A 24365-nucleotide genomic window follows, 5' to 3' on the forward strand; every position below is an offset into this window, starting at 1 on the left:
AGTTGTAGAGCTGCAGAAAGAACTGGGAGAATGGTGGCTTTTTGCAAGTTGCAGAGACCAACAGTTACTGTCAAGGCGGAAGGGCGTTCATGAGTGAATCCTCAAGGGGTTAGCACTGATAGTTTGTAATAAAGATGTGTAAGTTATGCAATCTGCCTTCTTCCCTGGAAGACTGGGAACATATGCAAAAGTTTTTTTCCCCTGAGTGGGAATAGAGGAATCCATGTTAGATCTGCTAATCCTGGGAAGAAGAATCTCTTTTGAAAAAGACTGGCATGGTATGCCCTGCCTAGAGTTCTTTCGGATGCAGATGTTCTGATGGGCGTTGCATGTAGCTGCTTCTCAAAAAGAGGTCTTAGTACAGGCCAGGTGGAAGATAAAGCACCAGGACCTGGCTGGGAGGTGGTTGTCTTGGTCAGGTGGCAGCACAGCCCCTGGGCAACATGGAGGGCTAAGCAGACGAGGGGCAGTGGTCTGAGGCTGGGCAGCCTGGCCTGCGTGGAGGCAGTTGGGCTGAAGGCAGAAGAGGGCATCTCGAGCAGGTCCTCTCCTCCGAGCATATGGCCTCAAATCGCTCTGGGAAGCTCAGTGGCCACCATCGGGACCCAGCACCCCCCCCCCCGGCTTTCCTAGCAAGGAGAGGTCCATCGTAAAGGTCAGGTGGGTTGAAGGTCCCTGTTCCTGGGGAGGCTCCTACGTTTGCAGCTGGAGAGAGACTCGGGAGGCAGGTGGGGACTCCAGCCCTTGGAAGGCCTTCTGAAGAGAGTTGCGGGGGCTGTTACCTTGAGGGAAGGGCCATCCAAGGAGGGTTTGGAGCTTCCCTTTAGAGTCCCAAACAATCCAGTTGCCGGTTTGTCTTCCACACGTCTGGGCTGAGCAGGATAGATCCCTCTGCAAGAAAGGCCTGGGGGTGGGGGTGGGGCTTCTCTCTCTGTAGAAAGAGGCAAGGGACTTGCAGATGCCTCCAACCCTCTTCCTCCCATCTGGAAGTTTTGGAAGAGTTCCCATGTCCAGCTTAGTCCCCACCCCTCTGGGTCTGGCAGTTGTTCTGTGCCCCCACCCTCTCCACCCCTGGCTAGGTTTTTCCAGATGATGTCATGTAAAGCTGCATTGGAAGGAGAGCCGGTGCTGCTCCTTTCCCCACCGCCCACAGGCCGCTTCCTCCCTGGGGAGGCCCTGAGGAAGCCCCACCTCTTCTTGCTGTCTTTGATTGCTTTCCGCAAATGTTTGGATGGGGTGGGAGGGGGAGACATTTACTTTGCTCTCCCTTGAAACTTCCATAAATCCCAGGACAGCTCTGTTGCTGCTCCAGGTTCCTCCTTTTCCCTTTGATCAAGTGTCCCCCATTTTTCTGGAATGAGCATTCCCAAGTCCTCTTGATGTCTGAGAAGGCAGCAAGCAGACGGGGGGGGGGAAGGGGGATGGAGAATTGGCTTAGAGTACAAGACAAACTCATTATGACCAGTCAGTGCATGTCCAGCTGGCACAGATGTTTGCCCTGTTCCCAAATGGTGCCTGCTGGGAGATTTGCAAAGGGGGGGGGGGAATCTTTCTTCTGGAAACAGCTATTGGAGGAGAAAGACTTTGCATGTCAGACATCCAAGACAAAGCAGCCCTGTGTGTGTCAACAGCTGGGGAGAGGAAATGTGGGGGGGGGCTTTGTACTTAGAAACCAGTTTCAAATCTTGCACTTCCAGGCTGAAAAAGAGTTGGCAGAAATGGGACAGAGGGACAGGGGGGCTCCAGGCTTCACCCTTCAGACAGGAGGGGAGGGGAATGGAGGGAAATATGGGATGGGCAGGGTATCCTCTCTGGAGGAGCCAGGAGTGCTCCAGTCAGATTGGGCAGGAAGCAGCTGTTGAGGGGGGTGTCCTGATGGTGGTGGGGGATTGGGGGGAGAACACAGCAACTGGAAGCAGCGTGAACCAGCCCAAGGCAGTGTGAGGGCCCCACGAGAGTAGTGGAGGAGAGTGGGTGGCTTGCATGGGAGAGCACATCTAGTGACACATCTGCTGCAGATGTTTGCAGAGCGGAACAACTTGAGGGACTTCAGCAGAGTCAGTTTGTCTGCTGGCACCTTGTGCTGGTGTGTGCTGGGGGACAGGGAGGCCGTTCTGCAATGGGGGGGGGCAAGGAAGGACGCTCTTTCCTCCAGGCTTGTGGAGAGCAGCTAAGAGTTAACCCTGTTCCTGGCGGCTGTGCTCCCTTGTAAACATTGTTGTTGGCTTGCAGCCCACCCACCCCAAGCTTGCTGCTTCCAATTAGCGGGTGGGTCTGTGTGCTCTCCATGGTGGGCGCATAGCCCTCCCTGCCTGCAGCCTGTCTGGAGCTGTGGCTCTCTGCTCAGCTTGGGGCCATGGGCTTCATCCACCATCTCCTGCTGGCGGTGCTGCTGCTGCTGGTTGTCTTCTCCCCCCTGCCTGGGGAGGGTCAGCAGGTCAAGGTCCTCTTCACCCCCACCATCTGCCACATGCACTGCAGCAACGGGCACTGCATTAACCGATGTGAGCAGGGCAACGCTACCACTCTGTACAGCGGGGAGAACGCCAGGGCAGTGGAAGGGGCTTCTGGATTTCGAGTCTGTGAGTACGGGGGCGGGGGGGGGGCGCTGACGGTCCCAGTCATTGGCTTCTGGTTGAGATGATGGGCCCCTGATAAGAGACCTGCCCACACTAGTCAAGGGGGAGAGGGGAGGGAGGGCAGGGGGGCAAGCAGACTGTCAACACTGCAAATACTGCATATTTTGTCAGAACCATGATACAGACATCTCGTACCCTCAGCTGGGGGAATGGAATGCCCTGACTCCCTTCAGTTTGCAAACCCCCCTGTGTCTTTTGCTGCCTGGTCAGGTGCCCTCTGGGGGTGTCTTGCCTTACTTTCAGCCTCAGCCACTGCTTGGCAGGTGCCTGGTTCTCTGTGCCCCTCCTGTTTCCCAGGTGAGGTTCTGCCCAGAGATAAGCAGCTAGCTGGCCCTCGTCCCTTCTGTAGGTCCATCCCGGTTTCTTCTTTCTGGGGCCCCTACCTCTTCCAGCTGCTGCCCTGACCGCAGAGCTGACTCTGGAGGGGAGTCTTGTGCCACTTCCCAGGCCAGGCTCTTGTCTCTGCTTGGGCGTGACTTTGCCTGGCAGATACAGGAGGTGGCTGAGAGCCTTGTCCCTGGGTAACGGGAAGAGGCAAGGCAGGGGCAAGCCATTCTCACAATCCGGAAGCAGGTAGCTGCCTGCAAGGTGGGCTAGCCTTCCTCTCTTCCCAGGTGGGTACTGGGGGGAGGTGTCTCCCAGAACTGCCTGGGTCATTGGAAGAGGGGAAATCTGGGACAGAGGCACAGAACTGTCTCTTGGGCTGCGTCTGGGAGGGAGCCACCTGACTGTGTCCGCATTGTTCCACGAGCTTTCTCCAGCGTCTTGATCCCACACCAAAGTCCTACCGGAGCCTTTTTAGGATCCGGAGCTGGGAAATGAAAGCATAAACAAGAGGCTGGCATTGTGCCACCACCAGATGGGACCAGCTGCCTTGGGCTGGATGCCAGTCTGCCTTGGCTCCAGTCCTGCCAAAGTTGCGGAGAAGGAGCGAGGCGGTGGCTGCCTTGGACCAAGAAAGGACTCTGGGCCCCAAGTACTTGTCTGGCCCACTATATGCCCCCAGCGAGCCTCGATTCCCCTCAGAAAGGCAATGGCCTCTAGCTTGAGATCATGTGTGGGGGCGTTTGGAGGGAGGGAGGGGTTGTTTTCAGTCTCCTCCCTTCCAGTTGTTGTGCAGTTTGTTCCACTTGATGCTACCCAGGCCTGGTGTGGGTGGGAGCACAGCAGGGAGGGGCTTGGCCAGTGGTCCAGGGGCATGCACCACTTACTGCTTGCTGCAGCAGCTGCTCCGCACATGGGGGTGAGGTAGCCTTTGGCATCCCCCCCCCAGTGGAGAAGATGCCTGCCTGAACGAGAGAGGAAGAAGGTTCAAATGTGGCAGAGTGATCTGGGCCAGACGTCCTTTCCTGCCCCCTCAGCTTGCTCTTCCTGCTGGCCCTCTTGCAGGGCTGCCAGTTGCTCTTGTTTCATGGCATCAGATCCGTCCCTCCTCCGGCCATTCTTTCCCTGGAAGGATTCTGACCTGGGGGACTTGGGCAGGCCAGAGGGGCTCACTTCCCTGCCCAGGCAGCCCCAGAGGATAGGATCCGTAACCTGCTGCTTCTTTCCCTGTGGATCGCCTTGGGGAAGCAGAAAAAGCCCAAAGGCCCTCGGCCAGTGCCCTGGAGCTCAGTACCTCAGCCATCGCAGTCAGGTCTCTCTGCTAACCTCCTGCTGGAGAGCCATGCAAACATCCTACTGGTAAATCAAAAGGACAGAAACATTTCTGTACTAAAATCATCAGTCTCAGCAAAGGTTGTCTGGGGGAACAGAATGCCTTTCCAGGCTGCCTGTTCAGAGCAAGGGCAGTCAAGGGAAGGGATCCGGAAAGCTGAGTTCTCCCCCTCCTTGCATTATCTTTCTCTCCCTGGACAGAACAACAGAATAACAACAGAGTAACAGAATAAGAGAATTGGAAGAGATCTTGGAGATTTTCTAATCTAATCAAACCCCCTGCTCAAGACATTCCAAGACAAATGGTTGTCCAACCTCTTCTTAAAAACCTCCAGTGATGGAGCACCCACAACTTCTGGAGGCCAATTGTTCCACTGGTTAATTGTTCTCACTGTCAGGAAATTCCTCCTTAGTTCTAGGTTGCTTCTCTCCTTGATGAGTTTCCATCCGTTGCTTCTTGTCCTGCCTGCAAATACTTTGGAGCAGGGGTCCCCTGGTCTGTGGACCAGTACTGGGCCGTGAGCAACCGGTCTGCACAAACAACAAAGCCTCGTCTGTGGGATGCAGGCAGCACCCCCCCCCGCTCCGGTCCACAGAAAAACCTCTCACTACGCAACCGGTCCCTGGCACCCAAAAGGTTGGGGGCCTCTACTTTGGAGAATGGGTTGATTTCCCCTGCCCCTTCTTTGTGACGTTTGTGGACTCTGCTTCCTCCGTCTTCCTTCCCCTGTGCTCATTTCTCCTTGGGAAGAAAAGATTCAGTCGAGGGGGTAACAGGGCCAGACAGGGAAGGTGCTTCATTGACCAGGGTGGGGGTGAAGAACAAAGGCAGGCTGCTTGGTGTTGCAGTCTCTGGCCTGCATTTCCATTGAGAAGCTCCGGTAAGCTGAGCTTCTGCCTGTTTCCATTCATATACTCTCTCTGTCCCACAGTCCTGTGTCCCCTCATCTGCCAAAATGGGGGAGTCTGTCTCAAGAAGGACAAATGCCTCTGCCCCCCCAATTGGACCGGAAAGTTCTGCCACATCCCAGCCTTTCCTTACCGCAGCCAGAGACAAGGCCCTGCTCACCCTGGAACTGAGTGGGAGCCGGAGATCAGACGGCAGCAGTCCGTGCACACCCTCCCAATCACCAACCACCAATATGAGCGAGATGGTAAGGAAGCCTGGAGGGCAGGGAAAGCAAGTGCGAATCAGACTGTGAAGGAACCAAAAAGAGAGAGAAATGGCTGTGAAAGTTTGCTTGTGTACAAATGTTCCAGGTGAAGGCACAAAGGCAGGGCCGTCCCCCTGCCCATGGCTGTATGGAGCACGGTGCATCACTGCCAGGACAGTGAAGAGCTGGACCCCTTGGTTGAAGGAACAGAAGGATCTAGGAGAAGAAACAGGGTCCCCCTCCTCAGACTCTCCCCTCAGGACCAGCATATCAGGGTCCCCTCTATAAAGAGCCTCTTCTGCAGTGGCAGCCACCCTGAGGAGCATCATCCCCACCCCACCCTGGCCTTTAGGCTGCTTCCGCCCCTCCTGGCCTTTAGGGAGGCTCTGCCAGTGGGGCTGTGGACCCAACAAAAGTGGGGCCAGCTTGCAAAAGCTGCACTGAGCTGAGATAGGATGCATTCTGATTTCCCTCTTATGGACAGCTTTATATCAATTTTTCACTTATTTTTCTTGGATTGTTTTTACCATTTGTGAGCTGACTAGAGTCTCTAAGATGAGATGAGCAGCCATGTAAATCCAATAAATCATAATAATCCTGTCACAGCAATAACTTCCCCTGCCCTGGGCAGGAGAGTCAGGTCAAGCTAACCAGGGAACCTGCAGACTGGGGGGGGGGGCAGCAGGGCCAGGGGAAGGGATTTTGCCCAGGGTGCAGGCAGGGGGGGGGAGCTTTCCAGGCGGCCAGGGCTGAGCCCGTTCTGGGCAGCAGAGAGGAATGGCAGGATTCGGGTTTGGGCCCCCACCGGCGTCTCCTCCCGCCAGGTATGGCGTCGCTGGTGAATGTCCACGTGGAGCACCCGCCGGAGGCCTCGGTCACCATCCACCAGGTGGAGCGAGTCAGCGAGGAGCTGCTATCCAGCGACCCCAACGCCCTCCCGCCGTCCCGCCCAGCCCTCTCCGGCGTGTTGGCCCAGAGCAGCCGCCGGGATCCTCAAGGCGGGTACGGTGAAACCTCCGGCTTCGGCTACTGCTTCCAGCAGCTGCACGGTGAAGAGGTAGGCTGGGGCGGCTGTCGACCAAGCCTGCTCTGGCGCCGGGCCCGCTGCAGGGAACAAGCCTGCAGGGAAAACGGGGGCTGAGCTCTGGCCGGGACTCGCGGAGGCGACTGTAGATTCCCGCGGCCGCGCGGGGGTTTTCGGCTGTTGCCGGAGCGGCCGCGACCGGGCGCTGGCCCGGGTCAAGCCTGCTTTGGTCAGATGTCCCCGTCCTCCCTTGCCAAGCGCGTCGTTGTTCCTCCTCGGCGCCCACAGAGAGAGGCAAGTTGCGCGGAGACTCCAGAGGCTTCGGTCTGCCTTTCCAGCGAGGGAGGCGGGCGGCGGGGAAGATCGGAGGGCGGGAGGAGGCAGGCAAGGAAGGCTCCCGCAGGCGCCCCCCATTTCAGCTTCTCTTTGCTGAATTCTCCGCCCAGCTCCAGCGCACGCAGGTCTATTTTAACGCCCCACGCAGAACTACGCAAGAGTGCAACTTTGCGCGACCGATTACTTCTTGAGAGGGTGAAAACGTCCCGGGAAGAAGCGAGCGCGCTGCTCAGGCTCCTGTTTCTCAGCCTGCATCCCAAAGGGTGGCGGGGATGGATTTTTGGCTATACGCAGACATGCTTGTGTGAATTCACACCTTGCCTTCTCGCTTGCCAGCAGCGAGGAAGGTTAATGGGGTGTCGCTGGGTTGGTCAGGGCATTGCCTAACTGCCTGCTGCCTCGCCCTTTCAGTGCAGTGCCCCCCTGCCGGGGCTGCGCACGCGAGAGATCTGCTGCCGTGGGTCCGGTGTCGCCTGGGGTGTTCACGGCTGTCTGCCTTGTGCCGATGGTGGCGTGGGTAAGATAGCTGAAAGCCGGGGATTCCTGCTTCTCCGGGGTGCCCCATATCCAGCTGGCTTCCTCTGGCCCAATTCTTTCCCCAGATCTTCACCCCCCCACACACCTCCCTCACGCACTTCTTGGCTCTGCCTGCTGCTTGCCTCCCTACTTGGAGAGCCCCCCCCCGTTGTTTTTCCGCATCTCCCAAGCAGCCCTGTCTGTGGGTGGGGGGTGGGTGGGCAGCGGTCGCTCAAGAAAGGGGGGCGGGGTGGTCTTTTATTCTCTGAAGCTGTTTTTCCACAGGGGCTTATGGGCCAGTTGGAAGGAATGTGGTGGGCTGCCCCAGAGGGTTCCTGAGGCTGAATAATTCCTGTGTGGGTGAGTGTCAAGGCCACCTGGGAAGGGTTGGTGGGCTGCAAGGGATGCAGGGAGCCTTGCTGAGATGCTGGACCTGCAGATGGGGATAGCCCACCCAATTGATTCCCCCTGCCCTCCTGACCTTCTCTCCCTCTTACCAGATGTGGATGAATGCCAGGAGGGCAACTTCTGCCACAATGGGGAATGTACCAACACACGTGGCAGCTTTGCCTGTGTCTGCCATGAGGGCTACATCCTTGATTCTTCCCGCAGCAGCTGTATCTGTGAGTTCGGCCCCAGGGAAAGGCAGGGAGGAGGGGTGGGAGAGGGATGGGAGGGAGTGTGAGATGGTTCCATCTGGAAGTCCAGACCAGCCTGAAACGACAGCTGATAGAGTTGGGGGGGGGGGCTCTCCTAAGGCAGGCAGGTGTAGGTGGGCCAATGCTGCCCTCCCCTGTCCATCCAAGGCAACATGGAAGAAACCCAATATTGTGGGCCCCAAAGGGTGAAAGAGTGGAGTGGAAGTAAAATTTTGTTTCACATTTGGTTGGTTTGAAAAGTGTATAAGAGAGGGAAGTAAAATCAGACTGCTGAGAAAATATTTTCCACCTGTAGGCCATTGGCTTTTGGTATGAACAGCAGGGTTGTACCAAATGTAAAATTGATCAGAAATTGTGTCCAGATATTAAGAAATAAATCTTCAACTACTTATTCAAAATTGGACAAATTATGCAACCAACTGATCTGAGCTGAATGCAAATTTATCTAAGATAAACGTTGAGAGCGGTCAATCAAATTTCATTTTTGATATGTGCCATTGTCCCCACAGTGAAAAAATGACAATAAAGGTTATCTATACAGCAAAATTTTATATTGGGGACTGGTTGAAGGATTTTAAGGCTGCGCAGCAAACAGCCACTCTCCCCGGCTTATCCTAGCCAAACTCAGACTGGGCTTGCCCCAGGTGGGGGGCAGCCACCTCCTAGATTGCTAGCAAGCCAAAGCTGCCCCCCCCGCTTTAAGCCCTTCTCTTCCTCCCCAGCCCACCACGTGATCTCCGAGGTGAAAGCCCCCTGCTTCCGTGTACTGCGGGATGGCCGATGCTCTTTGCCAACCCTTCGGAACATCACCAAGCAGATCTGTTGCTGCAGCCGAGTGGGCAAGGCCTGGGGCTGGGCCTGCCAGCACTGCCCACCCTTCGGCTCAGGTGAGACCCGCCTGGGCACCCAGGGCTCTGCCGCAAGAGGAGAAGTTTATTAGTGGGGCAGGAGTAAAGGCAAGGGGGTGGGTGCTTTGTCCTCTCCCTGACTTGCTGCTTCTGCTGCTGCTCTCCTGCCAGAGGGATTCAAGGACATCTGTCCAGCTGGGCCTGGCTATCACTACTCTGCCTCTGACCTCCGCTTCGACACTCGCTTCCTTGGCCAGGACCCCCCCAGGGTACCGATCACCCATCAGCATGGGAGGCAGGAGCCTTCCCCCCAGGTGCCTCGGACAACAGCAGCACCAGCCCTTGTGGGTATGTCTTGGGGGGGCTCATGGACTGCTGCCATTGAACTCCTGGATATGCCTCCCCCCCTCTCTCTTGACCTGAGCTCCACTCTCCCAAAGTGAGTCTGAGGGAATCCCCCACACCAGGTTGCCCAGGGTGTCTCTCCAAGGCAGCCTCCTCCCCTCTTCCTTATGCCAGCTGTTTCTGGTTTGCAGCTCTCCGGAGTGCCCCTCCCACTACACTGGTGGAGCACATTCCTTGGCCCCTGCCCACTCGGTCCCCTGGATCTGGGCCAGCTGCACCAAGTACAGAAGGTAGGGCTGAGCCTCTTGTGGGGCTATGCCAGGTGATGAGGGGCTGGAGGAGAGGGAGGGGGGGAAAGGCCACAAATGACCAGGCCCCTGTGCCATGCTTCCCCAGAGGCTGGGAGAGGGGTGTGCGAGCGACACCCCCAGGTGTGCGGGCCAGGACGTTGCATTCCCCGCCAGGGGGGCTACACTTGTGTGTGTGAGCGTGGCTACTGGTTGAGCCCTCAAGGCACCCACTGTGTTGGTGAGTTGGAGAATGCCCCCCCAAACCCAAGGGGAGCAACCTTTGTGATGGCATGCAGGTCTTCACCTCAATGCCTCCCAAAAGACACAGCTTCTGAGGGTCATGTGGACTTGCAGCATGAATGCCCCCCCCACCCCGGGTAGGCGGTCAGAGGAGCAGATCAAGGGCTCCGCTGGGCTATTCTTGCCTTCCCACCTTTCCGCCAGCCGGATTCCTTTCTTCTCTCTCTGCAGATGTGGATGAATGTCGCGGCAGTCCGCACCCCTGTGCCAATGGGCATTGCCAGAACTCCCCAGGTGGTTTCAGCTGCAGGTGCCGCACAGGCTTTCAAGCTGACTCCTCCGGCATGGAGTGCCAGGGTAGGGGTTTCACAGGCTTTAGCCCTTGGGAGAATCGCCCTTCCTGTGCACCTGTGTCTCTCATTGCCTGGTTTCCCTTCCAGATGTTGATGAATGTGCCCACGTGCCCCGACCCTGTACAGGTGGGCATTGCCTCAACACCCTGGGCTCGTTCCGTTGCTCCTGTCCCAGCGGCTATCAGCCTGACCCCTCTGGCGCTGAATGTCGAGGTAATGGGGATGGGGCCTTGGTGGGGGTGGGAGGCTGGCCAGCCAATAGCACCAGCTCTTCTCCTCTGCCTCTCCCACTTTTCTACTAGTACACAAAGACGAGGAGGCATTGAAACATGGTTCTCATGCAGAGGAACCTGGGGGTGTTTTGCCGTTATGGCTGCCCTTTTTCTCTGTCTGCAGATGTAGATGGGTACTTCCAAGCCCTACTCTTTCCTCTGTGCCTGCTCCCTTGGGTACAGCCAGTGTCAGGGTGAGTGCAGGTGGCCCAAGATCATACCCCCTTTGCTGATAGAGTTTAGAGCTCTTCTAAGTGTGAGTCTCCCTTCCCACACGTAGTTGGGCCCTCCTGGCCAGAGCCTCTTTTTCTGCTGGGGGGCTGAGTGGGTGAAGGAGGCAGGGAGGAGCCTGGGCACAAAGCCACTGTGTGATTTCCAGATGTGGATGAGTGCAAAGAGCGCCCTTCCCTCTGCCAACCTGGCCGCTGTGAGAACCTGCTGGGTGGATATCGCTGCAACTGCCCCATCGGTTACCAGCCGAACCCACTGGGGACTCTGTGTGCAGGTCAGGGGGCTGGGGAGAAGCTGCCCCGTGGGTTGTCCCATTTGTGCTTTGGGGGATGGCAGCAACCTGTTCAGACAAACCTCCCAGAGAGCCGCTTCTGCAGGCTTTATTCAGAGGCAACCAGAGACAAGAGACCAGTACAGGTCCAGAGGAGCCCTCTGGGATGTAATAGCCTCTTCCTTTGTGCACCACAGATGTTGATGAATGCCTGCAAAGCCCTCCGCCCTGTGGCTCTGGGCGCTGCGAGAATGTGCCCGGTGGATATCGCTGCCTCTGCCCTGCTGGGTTCCGGGCCAGCCTGACGGAGAACCAGTGCCTGGGTATGCAAGGAGAATGGGGAGGTGGGAGGCCTAGGGGCAGCATAGGCACACCACTGACAGCATTCCTTCCACAGATATTGATGAGTGTGCAGCAGCAGGATTGCCTTGCGGCCCTCAGGGGCGCTGCCTCAACACAGAGGGCTCCTTCCGCTGCCAGTGTGCCCAAGGGTACCGGACGGAGGGCGTGGGGGGTGTTTCCTGCATGGGTGAGTGCCACACATCAGAGGAACATGCGTGCCAGGGCTGGGCTCGGGCTGCTGCCTTCCTGTAGACCCACGCTGAGCTTCTTTCTGAGCTCTCTCCAGGCATAGATTGGCAGCACTGGCAAGAACAGTGCCAACTCATCTTTCCCCACTGCTAGATGTTAACGAGTGCCTGGAGGGCAACTTCTGCTTCCCACGGGGTGAGTGCCTCAACACTGAGGGCTCCTACACCTGTCTGTGTGCCCAAGGCTTCACTGCAGCCCCCGACGGGACCTCCTGCGAGGGTAAGGGCCCTGCAGTCTCAACTGGGGGGCACTGAGTGCATGCCAAGTGTGCGAGGGATCCAGAACCGCCACGGGATTTGTGCCCTGCTGACCTCTCCTTTGGCCTTTGCACAGACATTGATGAGTGCCTCACTGCTACAGTCTGTGCTGGGGGGCACTGTGCCAACACTGAAGGCTCGTTTGATTGTTATTGCCCCCCCGGCACCCGCAGCACACTCAGCAAAGCTTCCTGTGCAGGTGAGTGGCAGTTTTCAGCTGCAGCCTCTCAGCAGTTGGTCTCAGGGGCTGTGGGACGGAGGCGGCTTTGTCACTATCAGACTGCTAAGATTGAGAGAGGGGAAAGTCAGAACTTTGGTTGAAGCTGTGAGACAGCAGAACTGTGGCTCCCTGGAAGCTCTGGCCGCTGGCTATGATAAGCACAAGCTCCAAGTCCGCCTGATATGGCCTTCCCCTGCTTGACAGCATTATTGGGCCCCCTAAGGAGAACCACAAACCAAGAGTTTCTTTGCCACCTCCCCCCCCCCCCGGTGCTGGAACCTCTCCCTGCTGCAAAGCCCCGGCAGTGTTGTTTCCCTTGCAGGGGACCTGGACCCCAGAGGCTCATCCTGGGAGACTCCACCATAGTTGGTTAGCCCTTTGGATGCTTAGGGCAGGGTTTGGTCCCTGGAATTCTGAGCTCTCCCCAGGGGACCTCCTGCTGAGCCTTCCTTTCTTCCTACATTCCATAGACATTGATGAATGCCAGGAGTATGGGGCAGCCCTCTGTGGAACACAGCGCTGTGAAAACTCAGTTGGCTCATACCGCTGTGTCGTGGCTTGCCAGGCCGGCTATCGAACCAGTGCCACGGGAGACTGTGTTGGTGAGTTTTGCCAGGGCTGTGCAGAAGGGGCTGGCTGTTGGTGGACTTTCCGTGTCTCCTTCCCCAACCCTGGGCTGGTTCTAGGCATCTGCTGCACAGTGTCAGCATGGGCGCTTTGTCCAAGAAAACGCTCCCTCTATATGGAAGGGTTCAGCTTCGCTTCCTGCTCATTATGCCTTGCATCTGTGCCAACCGGTGGTTCCCCCTTCAGATATTGATGAATGCCAGGAGTCCAGAGTGTGTGGAGAGAAGCAATGTGAGAATACGCTGGGCTCCTACCATTGTGTGGCCACCTGCCAGATAGGCTACCAAGCCACTGCTGCTGGGGACTGCATAGGTGAGAACATCCATGGGGTTTGGACCGTGGGCAGGAGGAAAAGCCCCACAGCGGTGGCCTCTGCAACTTAGCGACACGCCAAAGGATCACAGCTCTTCTGAGTGGGTGCATGTGACCCTTGCAGATGTGGACGAGTGTCAGAACAGTTCCACATGTGGTGCCCATTCCATCTGCCACAACTTGCTTGGGTCCTTCCAATGTATCTGTGACCAGGGCTATGAAAGTGCCAGGGATGGACGGCATTGCTTAGGTATGTGGCTGGCAGCAGAGCATGGGACGGAGGCCCTGGAACAGACCAAACGGAGAAGGCGAGGGGGAGGGAGGGGGAGGACTGGATCCCAGTGGCACCTTTTCCCATCTGTTCCTCACAGATGTGAATGAGTGTGAGACGCTACACGGGGTGTGTGGAACAGCACCATGTGAGAACGTGGAAGGCTCTTTCCTGTGCATCTGCCCCCAAGCTGGGGAAGAGTTTGACCCCATGATTGGCCGCTGCATTGCTTTGCCTGGTGCCGGTGAGACTGGGGGGGGGCTTGGAAAGGGGGGAGAGGCCTGTGAGACAGAAGCTAGGTGAACTTCAGAGGTCCTAGCTGAACAGGGAAGCCCTACAGGAGCTGCTGGGTCAGCATAAAGCACTTGCAACTAGCCCAGCATCCCAGGCTCGTGGGTCAGGCAGATGTCTCTGGACACCCACCCAGAGAGCAGAGAGGCAGCCTTCCCAATTGATGGCCCTTGGAGATAGACTGCTCTGAACCCATTTCCGAAGGATTTGAGGTGGTTTTCAATGTCACACAATAACAACATAATTGAAAACCGTCAGGCAAATAACTAATTAAGGTGAGCCATGATGGCAGCCCCCAAATGCTCTGTGGAATGACAGGGGAAGGGGGGGGGCTGAGAGCATCCCTTATTTTGGGAAGCCAGACTTTAGGGGCTGCTGCTGGGAAGACGCATCCCCCCCACTGCCTCAGATCAAATTGGTCAGCCAAGGCCGGGTGGGATGGGGGGATCCTGCAGGCTTTAATGGTAAAAACTGACCTGTTGAACTGGAGCCCCCAGCAGCAGAGCAACTGCAGGACAGGCATGATCTTGCCAGGTGGGTTGCCAGCTGCATTTTGAACCACCTGGGGCCCTCCAGCATGGGGAGGATACACTTTGGGGGGAATGCTCTGAATGAACGGGGGGGGGAGTTCCATCCTTCTTCTCGGTCCTACAGCTCGTCCCCCAGCCCTCCCCAGGCATCCGGATGCTGTGCAGTCAGAGAATGGTGACGGCCTGCGGCGCGAGTGCTACTATGACCCAAACACTGTCCAGGCATGTGAAGACATTCTGTCCAGGAACGCCACCCACCAGGAGTGCTGCTGTAGTCTTGGCCATGGGTGGGGCCTTGACTGCCACCTCCAGACCTGCCCCTCCTTGGGGACAGGTAAGGCTGGGAGGCGGCAATGGGGCCTCCTGGCAGAGGCTGTGGCGTGGGGGGGGGCAGACAAAGGAACTGTGGATTGGAGTAGTTCTAGGAACAGAATCTCGCCCGTGCTCCCCTTACTATGAAAATCTTATTATTTTGCCACTTTTAGTGACAGAGAAATGGTGAAAAACACAAACATAAAAGTACATGCTTTGTCAAAGAAAATGCATATAAAATGCTTTTAAATGAAAAAAATACAACAAAAGAAAAAGAAGGCATACAATTTTAGCTGCAAATAGTTACAATTCTATAGGCTCATAAGTGGCATTGGGGTCTTCAGTTCTTCAGGTGAAAGGATCTCCTATCGTCATGGGAATGGGGAGGATATGAGGGTTTTCTCAAGTTAGTTATGTGGAATGAGCTTCAGACTCGCTGGCCTGATGGTAACCATACAAGGGACCTTCCCATTCACCTTCAAGGCTAGCAGGGAGGGGCAATCTGTCCTTACCACAAACACCTGTGGAGGTCTGGAGGAAAGCTGAGAGGGAAAATGACAACTTAAGATGTTGCAAGCAGCCTTCTAATCTCCACTCTCTGGAAGAGGCTTAGCCAGGCTTTGCTCATGATTTCCAAGAATCTAATAGGAATTGGGCAGGGGGAGAGCTGTGCTCCGAATGGGAATCGAAGTGGGTGCTGGCCTTGCATTTGGGGCACCGGGAAGGTTGCAGGTGATCTTGAGAATGCCTCTCAGCAGCCCCCCTTTGTGGGCCTTCCTGGCCTCGGCCATCTTTCCTCTCCTCCGGAGGAACCTATCGGGCTGTTGGATGGGAGCTCCAGCAGCAGCAGTGCTTGCAAAGAGTGATGTTTTTTTTCCTGTGGCCGAGCCACCCCTGCCCCTAGACTGAGGCCAGGAAGGGAGCTGGGGGCCCTTGGGCAGCTGCTGACAGGTGGCCTGTTTCCCTGCAGCCGAATTCCAGGCTCTGTGTCCTCACGGCAGCGGATACGCTACTGTCCTCATCAGAAATGTCCCAGCAGTCACAGGTGTGCACATGTGGGGGTCTGGATACGGGCAAATTTAAATGGGGCTGGGGGCCCACATGGAACAGAGTGGGGTAGGGGTCTTCACTTTTTGCCTTTATCCCCAACTTGGTGTACCTACACAGATGTGGATGAGTGTGCCCTCTTCAGCTCCCAGGTGTGCAAGGGTGGGGTTTGTGTGAACAAGATCCCTGGCTACTCCTGCTACTGCCCCAACGGCTACTATTATGAGACGCAGCACCTGGAATGCATTGGTGAGCACTCCCCCCCGCCCGGCTCCTGAGGTGCTTGTGGCCCAAGACTGACCGATGCCCTTGTCGCCTCAGATAACAATGAATGTCTGGATGAAGAAGCTGAGCCCTGTGTGGGGGGGCACTGCATCAACACCATTGGCTCCTATTACTGCTCTTGCACTGCTCCCCTGGTGCTGGACCCCTCCCAGCGCCGATGCGTGACCAACGAGAGCCACGGCTTGGGTTCGTATTGCCCTCCCTTCTGGCCCAGCCTTGTAGGGGGGCATTGAGAGACAGATTGCAACACAAGCTTCAGTTTTTGGGGGATCACTCTGGCAATCCCTGCTCCCCCCCCCCCAGATGAGGACCTGGCCGTATGCTGGCAGGAGGTGGGCCCGGACCTTGTGTGCCGTCGACCCCGCCTCGACCGTCGGGTGACTTACACGGAGTGCTGCTGTCTCTATGGGGAGGCCTGGAGCATGAACTGCGCTCTGTGCCCAGCCCGGGACTCGGGTAGGTGCCTTCCTTTCCCCCAGGAGCTGGGGACATGCCCCTCCTCGCAGGCTCATGAACAGGGAAAGGAGCACTAGGCGCTGGGAAGGAAGAACTGCAGCAGTGTTTCCGTTTCCCAGGTGTCTGAGTTATTTATGTATTTATTAAACTTTTATGTCGTCCATCCTTGTGGTTAGGAGCTGGAGGCCATCTTGACCTTGGGTGGAAAGTGCTTTTTTGATGCAATAGGTTTCTGGGTGCCCCTTCAGACCCCATATTGTGTGCTGGGGATGCAGCTCTGCCAGCTGGGGTTTGCATTCTTCCTGGCCTCCCACCTCCACCCGGCTACTGGGGGTCTCCTGTCCTTTTTCTAGCTTTGTGACTCGCAATACCAAGGAGAGACTCTGGGGAGAGACTAGTGGGGCACTCTTTGGGACATTTCCTCTGGAGAGGATGGTCAACTTTGCTCAACAGCCTGTCTACACCGCCCTCCTGGGGGGCCTCTGGAGAACATCTGCCCTTGCATTTAGACTGCTTTGCAAAGCTATACCCAGTTGGTTCTAATCCCCACCCCACCCTTTTGCTTTCCCCAGATGACTTTGAGGCCCTGTGCAATGTCCTCCAGCGCCCCAGTTATAGGTTGGGGCAGCCTGGCAGCCTGGGGGCACCCTTCGAATACGGTGGAGGAGAGTTTCTGCCTTACGGCCCTGATGTCTACGATCCCCTGGCACAGCCTGGCCCTCTACTTCCCAACTATGACGCTCTCCCTCGCGAGTCACTCTATGGACCATCCCCTTATGAGGCAGCTGGCCTGGACGATGCACCCTATAGCGACGTGCAGCTGGAGAGCCCAGCTGAGGACCCCCAGGGTGGACACCTGCCTCGTAGTCCCTCTGACTCAGGCTGGCACTACCCGTCCCGTGGCCGTGGGCACTCCTATCCCGAACGGCCCAGTCGGGCCAGCGAAGACTACCGTGAGTGGGTGACAAAGGGGGAGGGGGGAAGCTATCATTTGTATGTTTGCAAAACAGCACATGCAGGTGGAAGTGGTTATGGGCTGGAAGGAAGAGGGGCCTTTGGGAGAGGAAGGTTTGAGGAGGGGGAAGCAGGATGGGGGTCTTGGGCCAAGTCAATGCAAAAGGGAAGCCTGCTTGTGTCTCTTGGTCTGTTAACAGCGGGCCGTTTTGGAGGCACCGGAGGGCTCCCAGCTGAGGAGTGCGGGATCCTGAGTGGCTGTGAGAACGGCCAGTGTGTTCAGGTCGCCGACGGGTTCACCTGCTCCTGCAATGAGGGCTACCGCCTCGACCCAACCCACATGGCCTGCCGTGGTGAGGGGCTCCTTCTCCTTGCCCCCCCCAGTTGCCAGACTGAGCCTGGCTTTCCTGGCCAAAGGTCAGCCTAATGCGATCTCTCTCCTCTCCGCAGATATTGACGAATGCAGGGAGATGGCCAGGCTCTGCTCTGGCGGCCGCTGCCTCAACCTCGATGGCTCCTACCGCTGTCTGTGCCCCCTTGGCACCGCGCCTACAGGGCAGCCCCCCCGCTGCCTCCACATCCCCCGCAGCCGAGCCTGAGCTGGGGTGGGTGGGGAATATTTATTACTTGTCCAGATGGGAACGGAGGAAGGCGGTGCAGGTGAAAGGACCCTTTGCCCACCCCTCCCCCCTCATCCTGCAGCCCCGGAGGAGCTGCGCAGGTGGCTAGTGCTCAGGAGAGGGGGGACTCCTCTGTTCCTGGTTAGCGCCATGGGGTGAGGGGGGGTGGCCAAAAGGTTCCAAAATGGGGTTGGGTCCCTCTTGCCCTTGGAAGACAGGGGCCCATCTGGCTTCTTCCCTGCCTCGTCCCAGGAAGGGGAGGGTGCCTCTGACTGGAAACATTTTCTGCCCCCTTTGTCCGTGTGTGCACTGGAAGGCATGCCCCCCATAGCCTTTCCTCATCTGCTGAAGACCCATGGAGGAGTTACCCTGCAGGGCCCTGGCAGGGGCATAGGGGCCTCTGTGCAAGTGCCAGTCCTTCTCTGGGCCCACAGCGCTTTCGCAGAGGGTATAGGAATAGGGCCGAGTCCAGGTGAGTGCCCACAAGCAGACCGAGGGCAGCACGGAAGCCCATACCCCAAACATCTCCCGGGTACCTATGCCTGTGATGAGGAGAGGGGCCCTATAGCTCACCACCTCTGCTCCCCCAGCTCCCCCTCCCTTGTCACTCCAACAGATGCTTAAACTCCCTCGCGCATCCAACGACCCCCCCCCACAACCCAGATAGGGGTTGTCAGCCAGGGAGGGGGCTTTTTGGCATCATGCCAACTGGCGGCCACAGTCACTTCTTCACTGCTGTTACTAGACCAATAAATATTTTCTATAAAAGGAGTTGAGAGACTTGGCTTCTCTAAGGAGAGACCAGCAGGAAGTTCGTTCAGCCCCCTCCCTTGGGGGCACAGGCGTTTGATGGGCAGAGTTGGCTGGACTAACTTGGTGGGGGAAACAGCAGCACAGGCTAAGCAGCCTCCAGGGTGGCTCTGGGGTCGCACAGCTGGAAGGGGAGTGGGCTTCTGCGGTCAAGCACTTAGAAGTAACCCCAAAGAGCAAACCTGCCAGTTTGTCTTCTCTGACATGAAGTGTCAGCAGCAAAACCTTTTGAGAAATGGATCCTGGATGGGCCTTTACTTCCACTTTCCATATGAGGCTTTGGTATCTCAAGCACACAGCCCCCCCCCCCACTTCCGCCTCTGCAGCTCCAGGCTTGCAAAGCTCAGCTCAGCTCAAGCCACAGCTGGAAGCAAGGATACTGGGCCACGTTGCACAGAAGGTGATGTCACTGGGGAGGGACGAAGGGCCTGGGAGCTCCAGCCTTTTAGCTGTGGTTTTTAAATACTCCCCCCTCCTCCCCAGCCCATCCAAAGGCAGAGCCAGAAGCCTCTCCAAGCTCTCCTCTCCTGGCCAGAGAGCACTGCATTCCCTCCCCTGCCCTCCACAGGAGTGGATCATCCAGCTGAGGAGAGCAGCCAGTCTTCCCTGTGGATTAGCCCCAGCTCTCGCCCTGCTGCTCCTTGCTATTATCTGTTAATGGAGGAATAATGGGATGGGCCTCCTGACTGGGGGTGTGCAGGTAATTTCTCCCTCTGCCCTGGCTCAGAGGGAGGGCTGGGCTCCCCCAGGATACTCTGATGCTCTTCGGGAGGCTGCTCTGGGGGCAGGAAGACCAGGTCGGAGAGCCTGTGCAGGTCTGCCAGTTTGTGGAAGGTCTGGAGAACCAGCAGCATGGCCATGAGCCCCAGAAGCAGGTAAACTGGAAGGAGAGGGAGGAGAGTGAGCCACAAGCAGGTCTGGAAGACAGGTGGGGCCCTTCCCTCCTCCTTGCTCTACCTGGGAATCAGGTTGCCCACCTGAGGTGGCAGGCTTGGGTTGCCCAGTGCCAACCTGCCATCAAAACTGGCTCGGCCTTCCACCTGGATGCTCTCTGGGTGGGCTGGCCTTCCCACTTGCTCCCCGGGCATAGTGCTACTCACCTGTAACAGAAACCTTGTAGAGGGGGCGAAGGCGTTGCCCGGGCTGCTCCCCGGGAACGTAGTCTCCCAGGCCAATGGTGCAGAGGGAGATGAAGCAGAAGTAGAAAGCATCCAGGAAGCTCCAGGACTCTTCCAGGGAACTGAAGATGGCAGCAGGCACTAAGAAGAAGGTCGCCAACACCAGGCCCATCAGCACCAACAGGTGCCCCCATGACAGGACGCGGCGGTCGGAACCCCAGCGGAGAGCCAGGTATTCCAGAGGCCCAGAGGTGACGGTGCCCACAAGACGCTGCACGGTGGCTGTCAGCACCAGCATGGTGAAGGGGACACCCAGCACCGCGTAGAAGATGCAGAAGGCTTTGCCAGCATTGGAGAGGGGTGTAGTGTAACCGTAGCCTGGGAGGAGGGAAGGGGGAGCGTCAGAAGCAGAGGTCGCTGTGCTGAGGCTCCGCGCTGAGCAGCACCTGGGCTCAAGGACAGAGACCGAGGTTTTTGTCCCTCCATTGACCACACCAGCAAACAGGCTAAGCCACCCCTGGCCACGGGAGGACTCTTTGTGCCTTCACAGCATGAGCTGCTGTGGGACCCAGTTCTTATTTGGATAGTAACCTCACACAGCTTGTGGGACGGAAAGGCGGGAGGCAGACAGACCTCTGCCCTTCGGAAGAGAACACGGGTGCTCAGGGCTAGGACACTTCCTTAAAGTTTATGCTAGTACTTCTGCCCATAAGCCCAGCGCCTGCCCACATGGCCTTTCAGCTTTCCTCTCTCCAGAAAGAGACGGAGGGGGGAAATTAGCTCTTGTTTCTTCTTTTGCCACTTTTGTGGGTTCTGTAATCCCAATAATTATCTTCAGATTCATTCTACATGACAGTTGTGCAATATTCATGTAACTATATTGTTAATAAAATTTTGCAGACTTTCCTCTGTGAAAGTATTTGCTGTTAGATAAAAAAAAAATAAAACATGAAATTTTACTATTTGCTGTTGGCACAAAAAACCAAGAAATCACCTCTCACCACTGATGGAGCCTGACTGAGGAGGGCACTACCGTCATGACCTGTTTCACAGGGCATCTGGACCATCCTCGGCAACGGAGCCCTTCCAGGAGTGAGGGAGCATCCGCGGAGGCGGGATTCCCGAACCAGCTGCCACCGGGCAAGGTACAAAGCGGAGCCGGGGAGGGGGGACAGTTGTTACCGGACGCAGTCAAACGAGCCTGAAAGGCGCCTTGCCTGATGGGCGCCTTGCCTGGTGCCCTGAATGCCCGAGCGGGAGACGCAGCTCCGAGTATTCAGCTAAGCCTGGCAGCTCTGCCCACACACTCTTCGGGTCAGAACGGGCTCCAGGGACCCTATGTGCCAGGCACACCAGCACAGAACCGCCCCGAGGCAGAGCCAGCGATCGTATGAAGTCCCCTTCTCAGCACGCTGTTTCGGCCCTCTGCAGCCTCGAGCGAGCAGCGGCCGAAGACCAGGAAGCGGCCCCAGTTGCTCATCTGCTCCAGGAGTTCTCCACCGAGAGAGCGTCTCGGAGGGTGGAGAAAACGGCGCCACGTCCAAGCGTGAAAAAGAGGCTGTGCCCGAGAGTTGGGCGTGGAGGGGGAGTCTCGGCCTAGGCCCCCGAACCGCGCTCTTCCCGACCCAGCCACCTTTCCAGATTGCGGGGATCCCTCCCGACCCTTCCCCGCCCACTGCGCCCGGAATGAACCGCGGAAAGTGCAGAACAACGGGGCCGCCTTTCCCCGAAGAAGCGCAGCCGGCCTCGACTCACCCACGGTGGTGATCAAAGTGCTGGCGAAGAAGAAGGCAGAGGCGAAATCCCAGCTGGACGTGGCAGCCGAGCCGTTGTGCAGGAGGGCTGCGGAGTGGCGGTCGGCACTCAGGACGGCGCCCAGGAAACGCTCCAGCCTGGCCTCGGACAGGCAGGGGCTGCTGCGCAGGAAGTCGCTCTTAAGATCCCACAGCTCGGCTCGCAGCCGGCTCTCGTAGGGCCGCTCGACGGCTGAGATGATCAGCGCTCCGAGCAGCAGATAGCCCGCGTAGGCCAGCGCGAAGGCCGCCAACACGGCGCCGCGCCTCATAGCTCTCCCGGCGGAGCGCAGAACCACTCGCGGCAAATAGGAGCGGAAGAAGGAGACGCCTGCAGGAGCGAAGCCGGTGTCCGCCCCGGCGACACCGCGGTCCAGCCTCTTGGGCGGCGGCCAGGCCCCTCCCGTCAGGCGGAGCCTGGACTGCCAAGAGTTGCACCTGGCAGGCGGAATCCTGGGTCGGGCGCCTTCCGGCCCAGTTCCACCCACCCCGCTCCTTCCACCGGGTGAGACGGTCAGGCGCTCAGCATCGAGTGTATGTTCGGGGGCCCTGGGCACCTCGCCCTGACGCAGGCCGACAGATGAAGGCCAACTCTTGGCCTTTCAAACTGGCCACATCGCTGCCCAGGAGAGACACATTTTGGAGAAAGCAAGGCTAGTGGGAACCAGGCAGGACTACTGGCCCAAAGATGTGCTTGACTGCTGCCCTTCTCCTGTCCTGTCTTGGCCTTGGTCCTTGCCATCTCACAGAATAAGGGGGGGGGGTATAAAAGGAGCAGACAAAAGAGCTCGCTAGCCCCCTCCAGAGGTATTGAGAAGGGAGGCATTTCGCTCCCTTTTGAGGTTGTGGGTGTGCTCTCTGCAGGAAGCAAGTTTGTTCGAAAACAGGAACTGGGGAAGAGGTGAGAGGCTTGCTGGCAAGGAAGCCTGAGAACTCTGGAAGAGCCACCAGACAGAGAAAAAAGGATCCCCTGCAACTGCAGCCAGGGTGGGGAGCAAAAGAATTAGAATTCTTTATTGGCCAAGTGTGATTGGACACACAATTTGTCTCTGCTGCATAAGATGTCAGTATACACACAAGCAAAAAGTGAAGCAAAGCCCTCAACATCATCTTTTATCTTCTAACGTTCACCCTCATTTTTCATGTGGGCGTATTCAGAGTGTTCGCATATCAGCTTGTGCATGAACAGCCTGTGAGGCCAGAGTTCTTGCTCCACAATTGTTCCCCAATTCCATCAGACCCAGTGAAAGGGAGCCTATGTCTCTCTGTGCCTGTGCCACTTAGAAAACCCCAGCATGGCTCCCAGAGCCCACCAAACCACCTGAAAGGGAATCCTCCTCCCATCGGCACCCCCAAGCGGGCTGATGCAATGCACTCCCCATCAACAAGGGCTTCTTGCAGAACGCAAAGCAAGGCTCTCTCTAGCAAGAAGAGACCACCTGTGAATCTGAAGGAACAGCAGCCACTAAGACCTTGGGGCATCAGCTCAGCCATGAAAGGAGGATGCCCCAAGTAATAGCCAGTCAGCACAGTGGCTGGGTTCTCATTTGAGGATCCAGAGAAGATGGCTACTTGCAAAATGGGGACAAAAGTCTGACCGTGGAAAGCCTGATGCAGGGCCTATTATTTATCCATTAAATGTCTAAGGCACCCAAATCTGGAATGACTCTTGGATGCTTCATATAAGAAAAGAACGGCAGTCCCTGGGGAGGGAGCAAATCCAAAAGATGGGTCTCCTGTTTCCTGGCTTAAAGGGGCCTAACCATTTACTGACCTGAGCCCTGGGAAAGGTTGGGTATTTAAGGCTCATGGAAAATTGGGAGGGGGGCATACCCATCTTGAGAGGCCAGTGCAGCAAGTAAGAAGCCTGGCTTAATCAAACAAGCCAGATCTATCAGGCTGTGCAGGATAGGCAGAGGCTGCAGCAGAGAGCTAGGCCCTGCATTTGCGCTTGATAGCACCTGAGCACCCAGAACAAGAGCAGGGATGCCACCTGACTTGATCCTGCCGAGTGGCTGCAGGTGTTTCATTCACCCAGATCTGGGGACTTTCCACCTCTGACATTTCCCCTTCAAGGTGTGCCACCGGTGGTTCTTTCTGGGCTCACAGCTTGGGTCAGTTGGGGCCAGGAAGGCCTTGCAAAACAACAAATCACAACCCTTGCTAGATTGGGGGCCCTTCACTCACTCGTTCTAGTCTTCTTATGCTTCACTACTGCAATGCACTGTACACCAAGCTCCCTTGAAAAACACCCAGAAACTTCAGCTGGTTCCAGAATGCAGTGGCATGAGCAGTGATGGGCCTGCCTCAACAAGGCCAGCCCTGCTTTGCAAGCTATATTGGCTGCTGGCTTACTCCCAGGCACCATTCAAGGTGATGGGTGCTATCTATAAACTGGTTGGAGGAACCAACCGCCTGTCTCCCATCATATATGCTCATCCGATTCACTCGTGCAGGGATGGGACGCTCCAGGTTTCCTTCAATGAAAACGTGCCAGCTATCAGGACCAAGAAACGGTCCTTCTGTCCTCCGGAACGAGGTTCCGCGGCTGCTCTTCAGACGCCAAGACCTGCTTTTCAGCCAGGCCTTTGGCGGGGGAGGCGATCCCGCACTTCATTGGGCTCGCCATCATTATCTTTTATGGTCGCTATCGGAATGCCTTGGCTCGCCTGTTGCAACCGCAGGGAGACCCATCTGAGAAATTATTCTCACGGCTACTATGAATTCAGAGCCGCTCGTTGGGCCGGTTCCTCCCTCGAGCATCTCTGGGCTGCCCAGAGCAGACCCCGGACCAGCGGGTGACACCCCCCCCCGGCAGCCCCAAAGCGCCGCGCCCCCCGCCGGCACTTCGCGCTCCCCTCTCCCCCCCAAACTGGAACCGCCGCCGCGGTCCGGCTTGGTGCTCAGTGACATCATTGCCACGCCTTCGGTGACGTCCAGTGGTCTCCGGGCAATTCGCGGCCCGCTGGTCCGGAGCGACGACGCGACATCACGTGCCTCGCTTCTCTCTCGGGCTGCCCATTGGCTGCGGGAGGCA

At 57.2% G+C, this 24365-nt stretch overlaps 2 protein-coding genes across 4 annotated transcripts; one reads left to right on the forward strand and one right to left on the reverse strand.

The window, feature by feature from the left end:
* The first annotated feature begins 2051 nt into the window (after positions 1–2051).
* On the forward strand, positions 2052–18378 carry LTBP4 (latent transforming growth factor beta binding protein 4). Of its 3 annotated transcripts, XM_039361844.1 has the most exons (29): positions 2052–2582; positions 5228–5449; positions 6274–6506; positions 7221–7326; positions 7611–7685; positions 7826–7948; positions 8707–8871; positions 9004–9180; positions 9369–9467; positions 9574–9705; positions 9939–10064; positions 10148–10273; positions 10712–10837; positions 11032–11157; positions 11232–11363; positions 11519–11644; positions 11759–11881; positions 12373–12504; positions 12716–12841; positions 12966–13091; positions 13213–13356; positions 14058–14267; positions 15216–15290; positions 15413–15541; positions 15614–15763; positions 15881–16033; positions 16606–16986; positions 17188–17340; positions 17438–18378. In XM_039361844.1, the coding sequence occupies exons 1-29, from the start codon at positions 2357–2359 to the stop codon at positions 17584–17586; spliced, it is 4371 nt and encodes a 1456-aa protein (XP_039217778.1). In that variant the 5' UTR covers positions 2052–2356; the 3' UTR covers positions 17587–18378. The 3 variants fall into 3 exon arrangements, with proteins under 3 accessions (XP_039217778.1, XP_039217776.1, XP_039217777.1); XM_039361842.1 differs by having other exon boundaries at positions 2055–2582; positions 16606–17340; XM_039361843.1 differs by lacking the exon at positions 9574–9705 and having other exon boundaries at positions 2056–2582; positions 16606–17340.
* Positions 18379–18528: 150 nt separating this feature from the next.
* Positions 18529–21699, reverse strand: KCNK6 (potassium two pore domain channel subfamily K member 6). The gene is made up of 3 exons (XM_039361903.1): positions 21291–21699; positions 19518–19913; positions 18529–19297 (listed from the first exon to the last, which is right to left on the reverse strand). The coding sequence occupies exons 1-3, from the start codon at positions 21598–21600 to the stop codon at positions 19065–19067; spliced, it is 939 nt and encodes a 312-aa protein (XP_039217837.1). The 5' UTR covers positions 21601–21699; the 3' UTR covers positions 18529–19064.
* Between the last annotated feature and the right edge of the window lie 2666 nt (positions 21700–24365).

This window comes from Crotalus tigris, unplaced genomic scaffold (assembly GCF_016545835.1).
Source record: "Crotalus tigris isolate CLP2741 ecotype Arizona unplaced genomic scaffold, ASM1654583v1 scf7180000019364.2947544272:3078424, whole genome shotgun sequence".
Taxonomy (NCBI): domain Eukaryota; kingdom Metazoa; phylum Chordata; class Lepidosauria; order Squamata; family Viperidae; genus Crotalus; species Crotalus tigris.

Coding starts and splice junctions, on each gene's coding strand:
- KCNK6 (XM_039361903.1), bottom strand. CDS start 21,600: ATGAGGCGCGGCGCCGTGTTGGCGGCCTTCGCGCTGGCCTACGCGGGC. Junction 19,914..21,290: donor CACTTTGATCACCACCGTGG/GTGAGTCGAGGC, acceptor CCCTCCTCCCAG/GCTACGGTTACACTACACCC. Junction 19,298..19,517: donor CTACAAGGTTTCTGTTACAG/GTGAGTAGCACT, acceptor CTCTCCTTCCAG/TTTACCTGCTTCTGGGGCTC.
- LTBP4 (XM_039361842.1), top strand. CDS start 2,357: ATGGGCTTCATCCACCATCTCCTGCTGGCGGTGCTGCTGCTGCTGGTT. Junction 2,583..5,227: donor GGCTTCTGGATTTCGAGTCT/GTGAGTACGGGG, acceptor TCTGTCCCACAG/TCCTGTGTCCCCTCATCTGC. Junction 8,872..9,003: donor CTGCCCACCCTTCGGCTCAG/GTGAGACCCGCC, acceptor CTCTCCTGCCAG/AGGGATTCAAGGACATCTGT.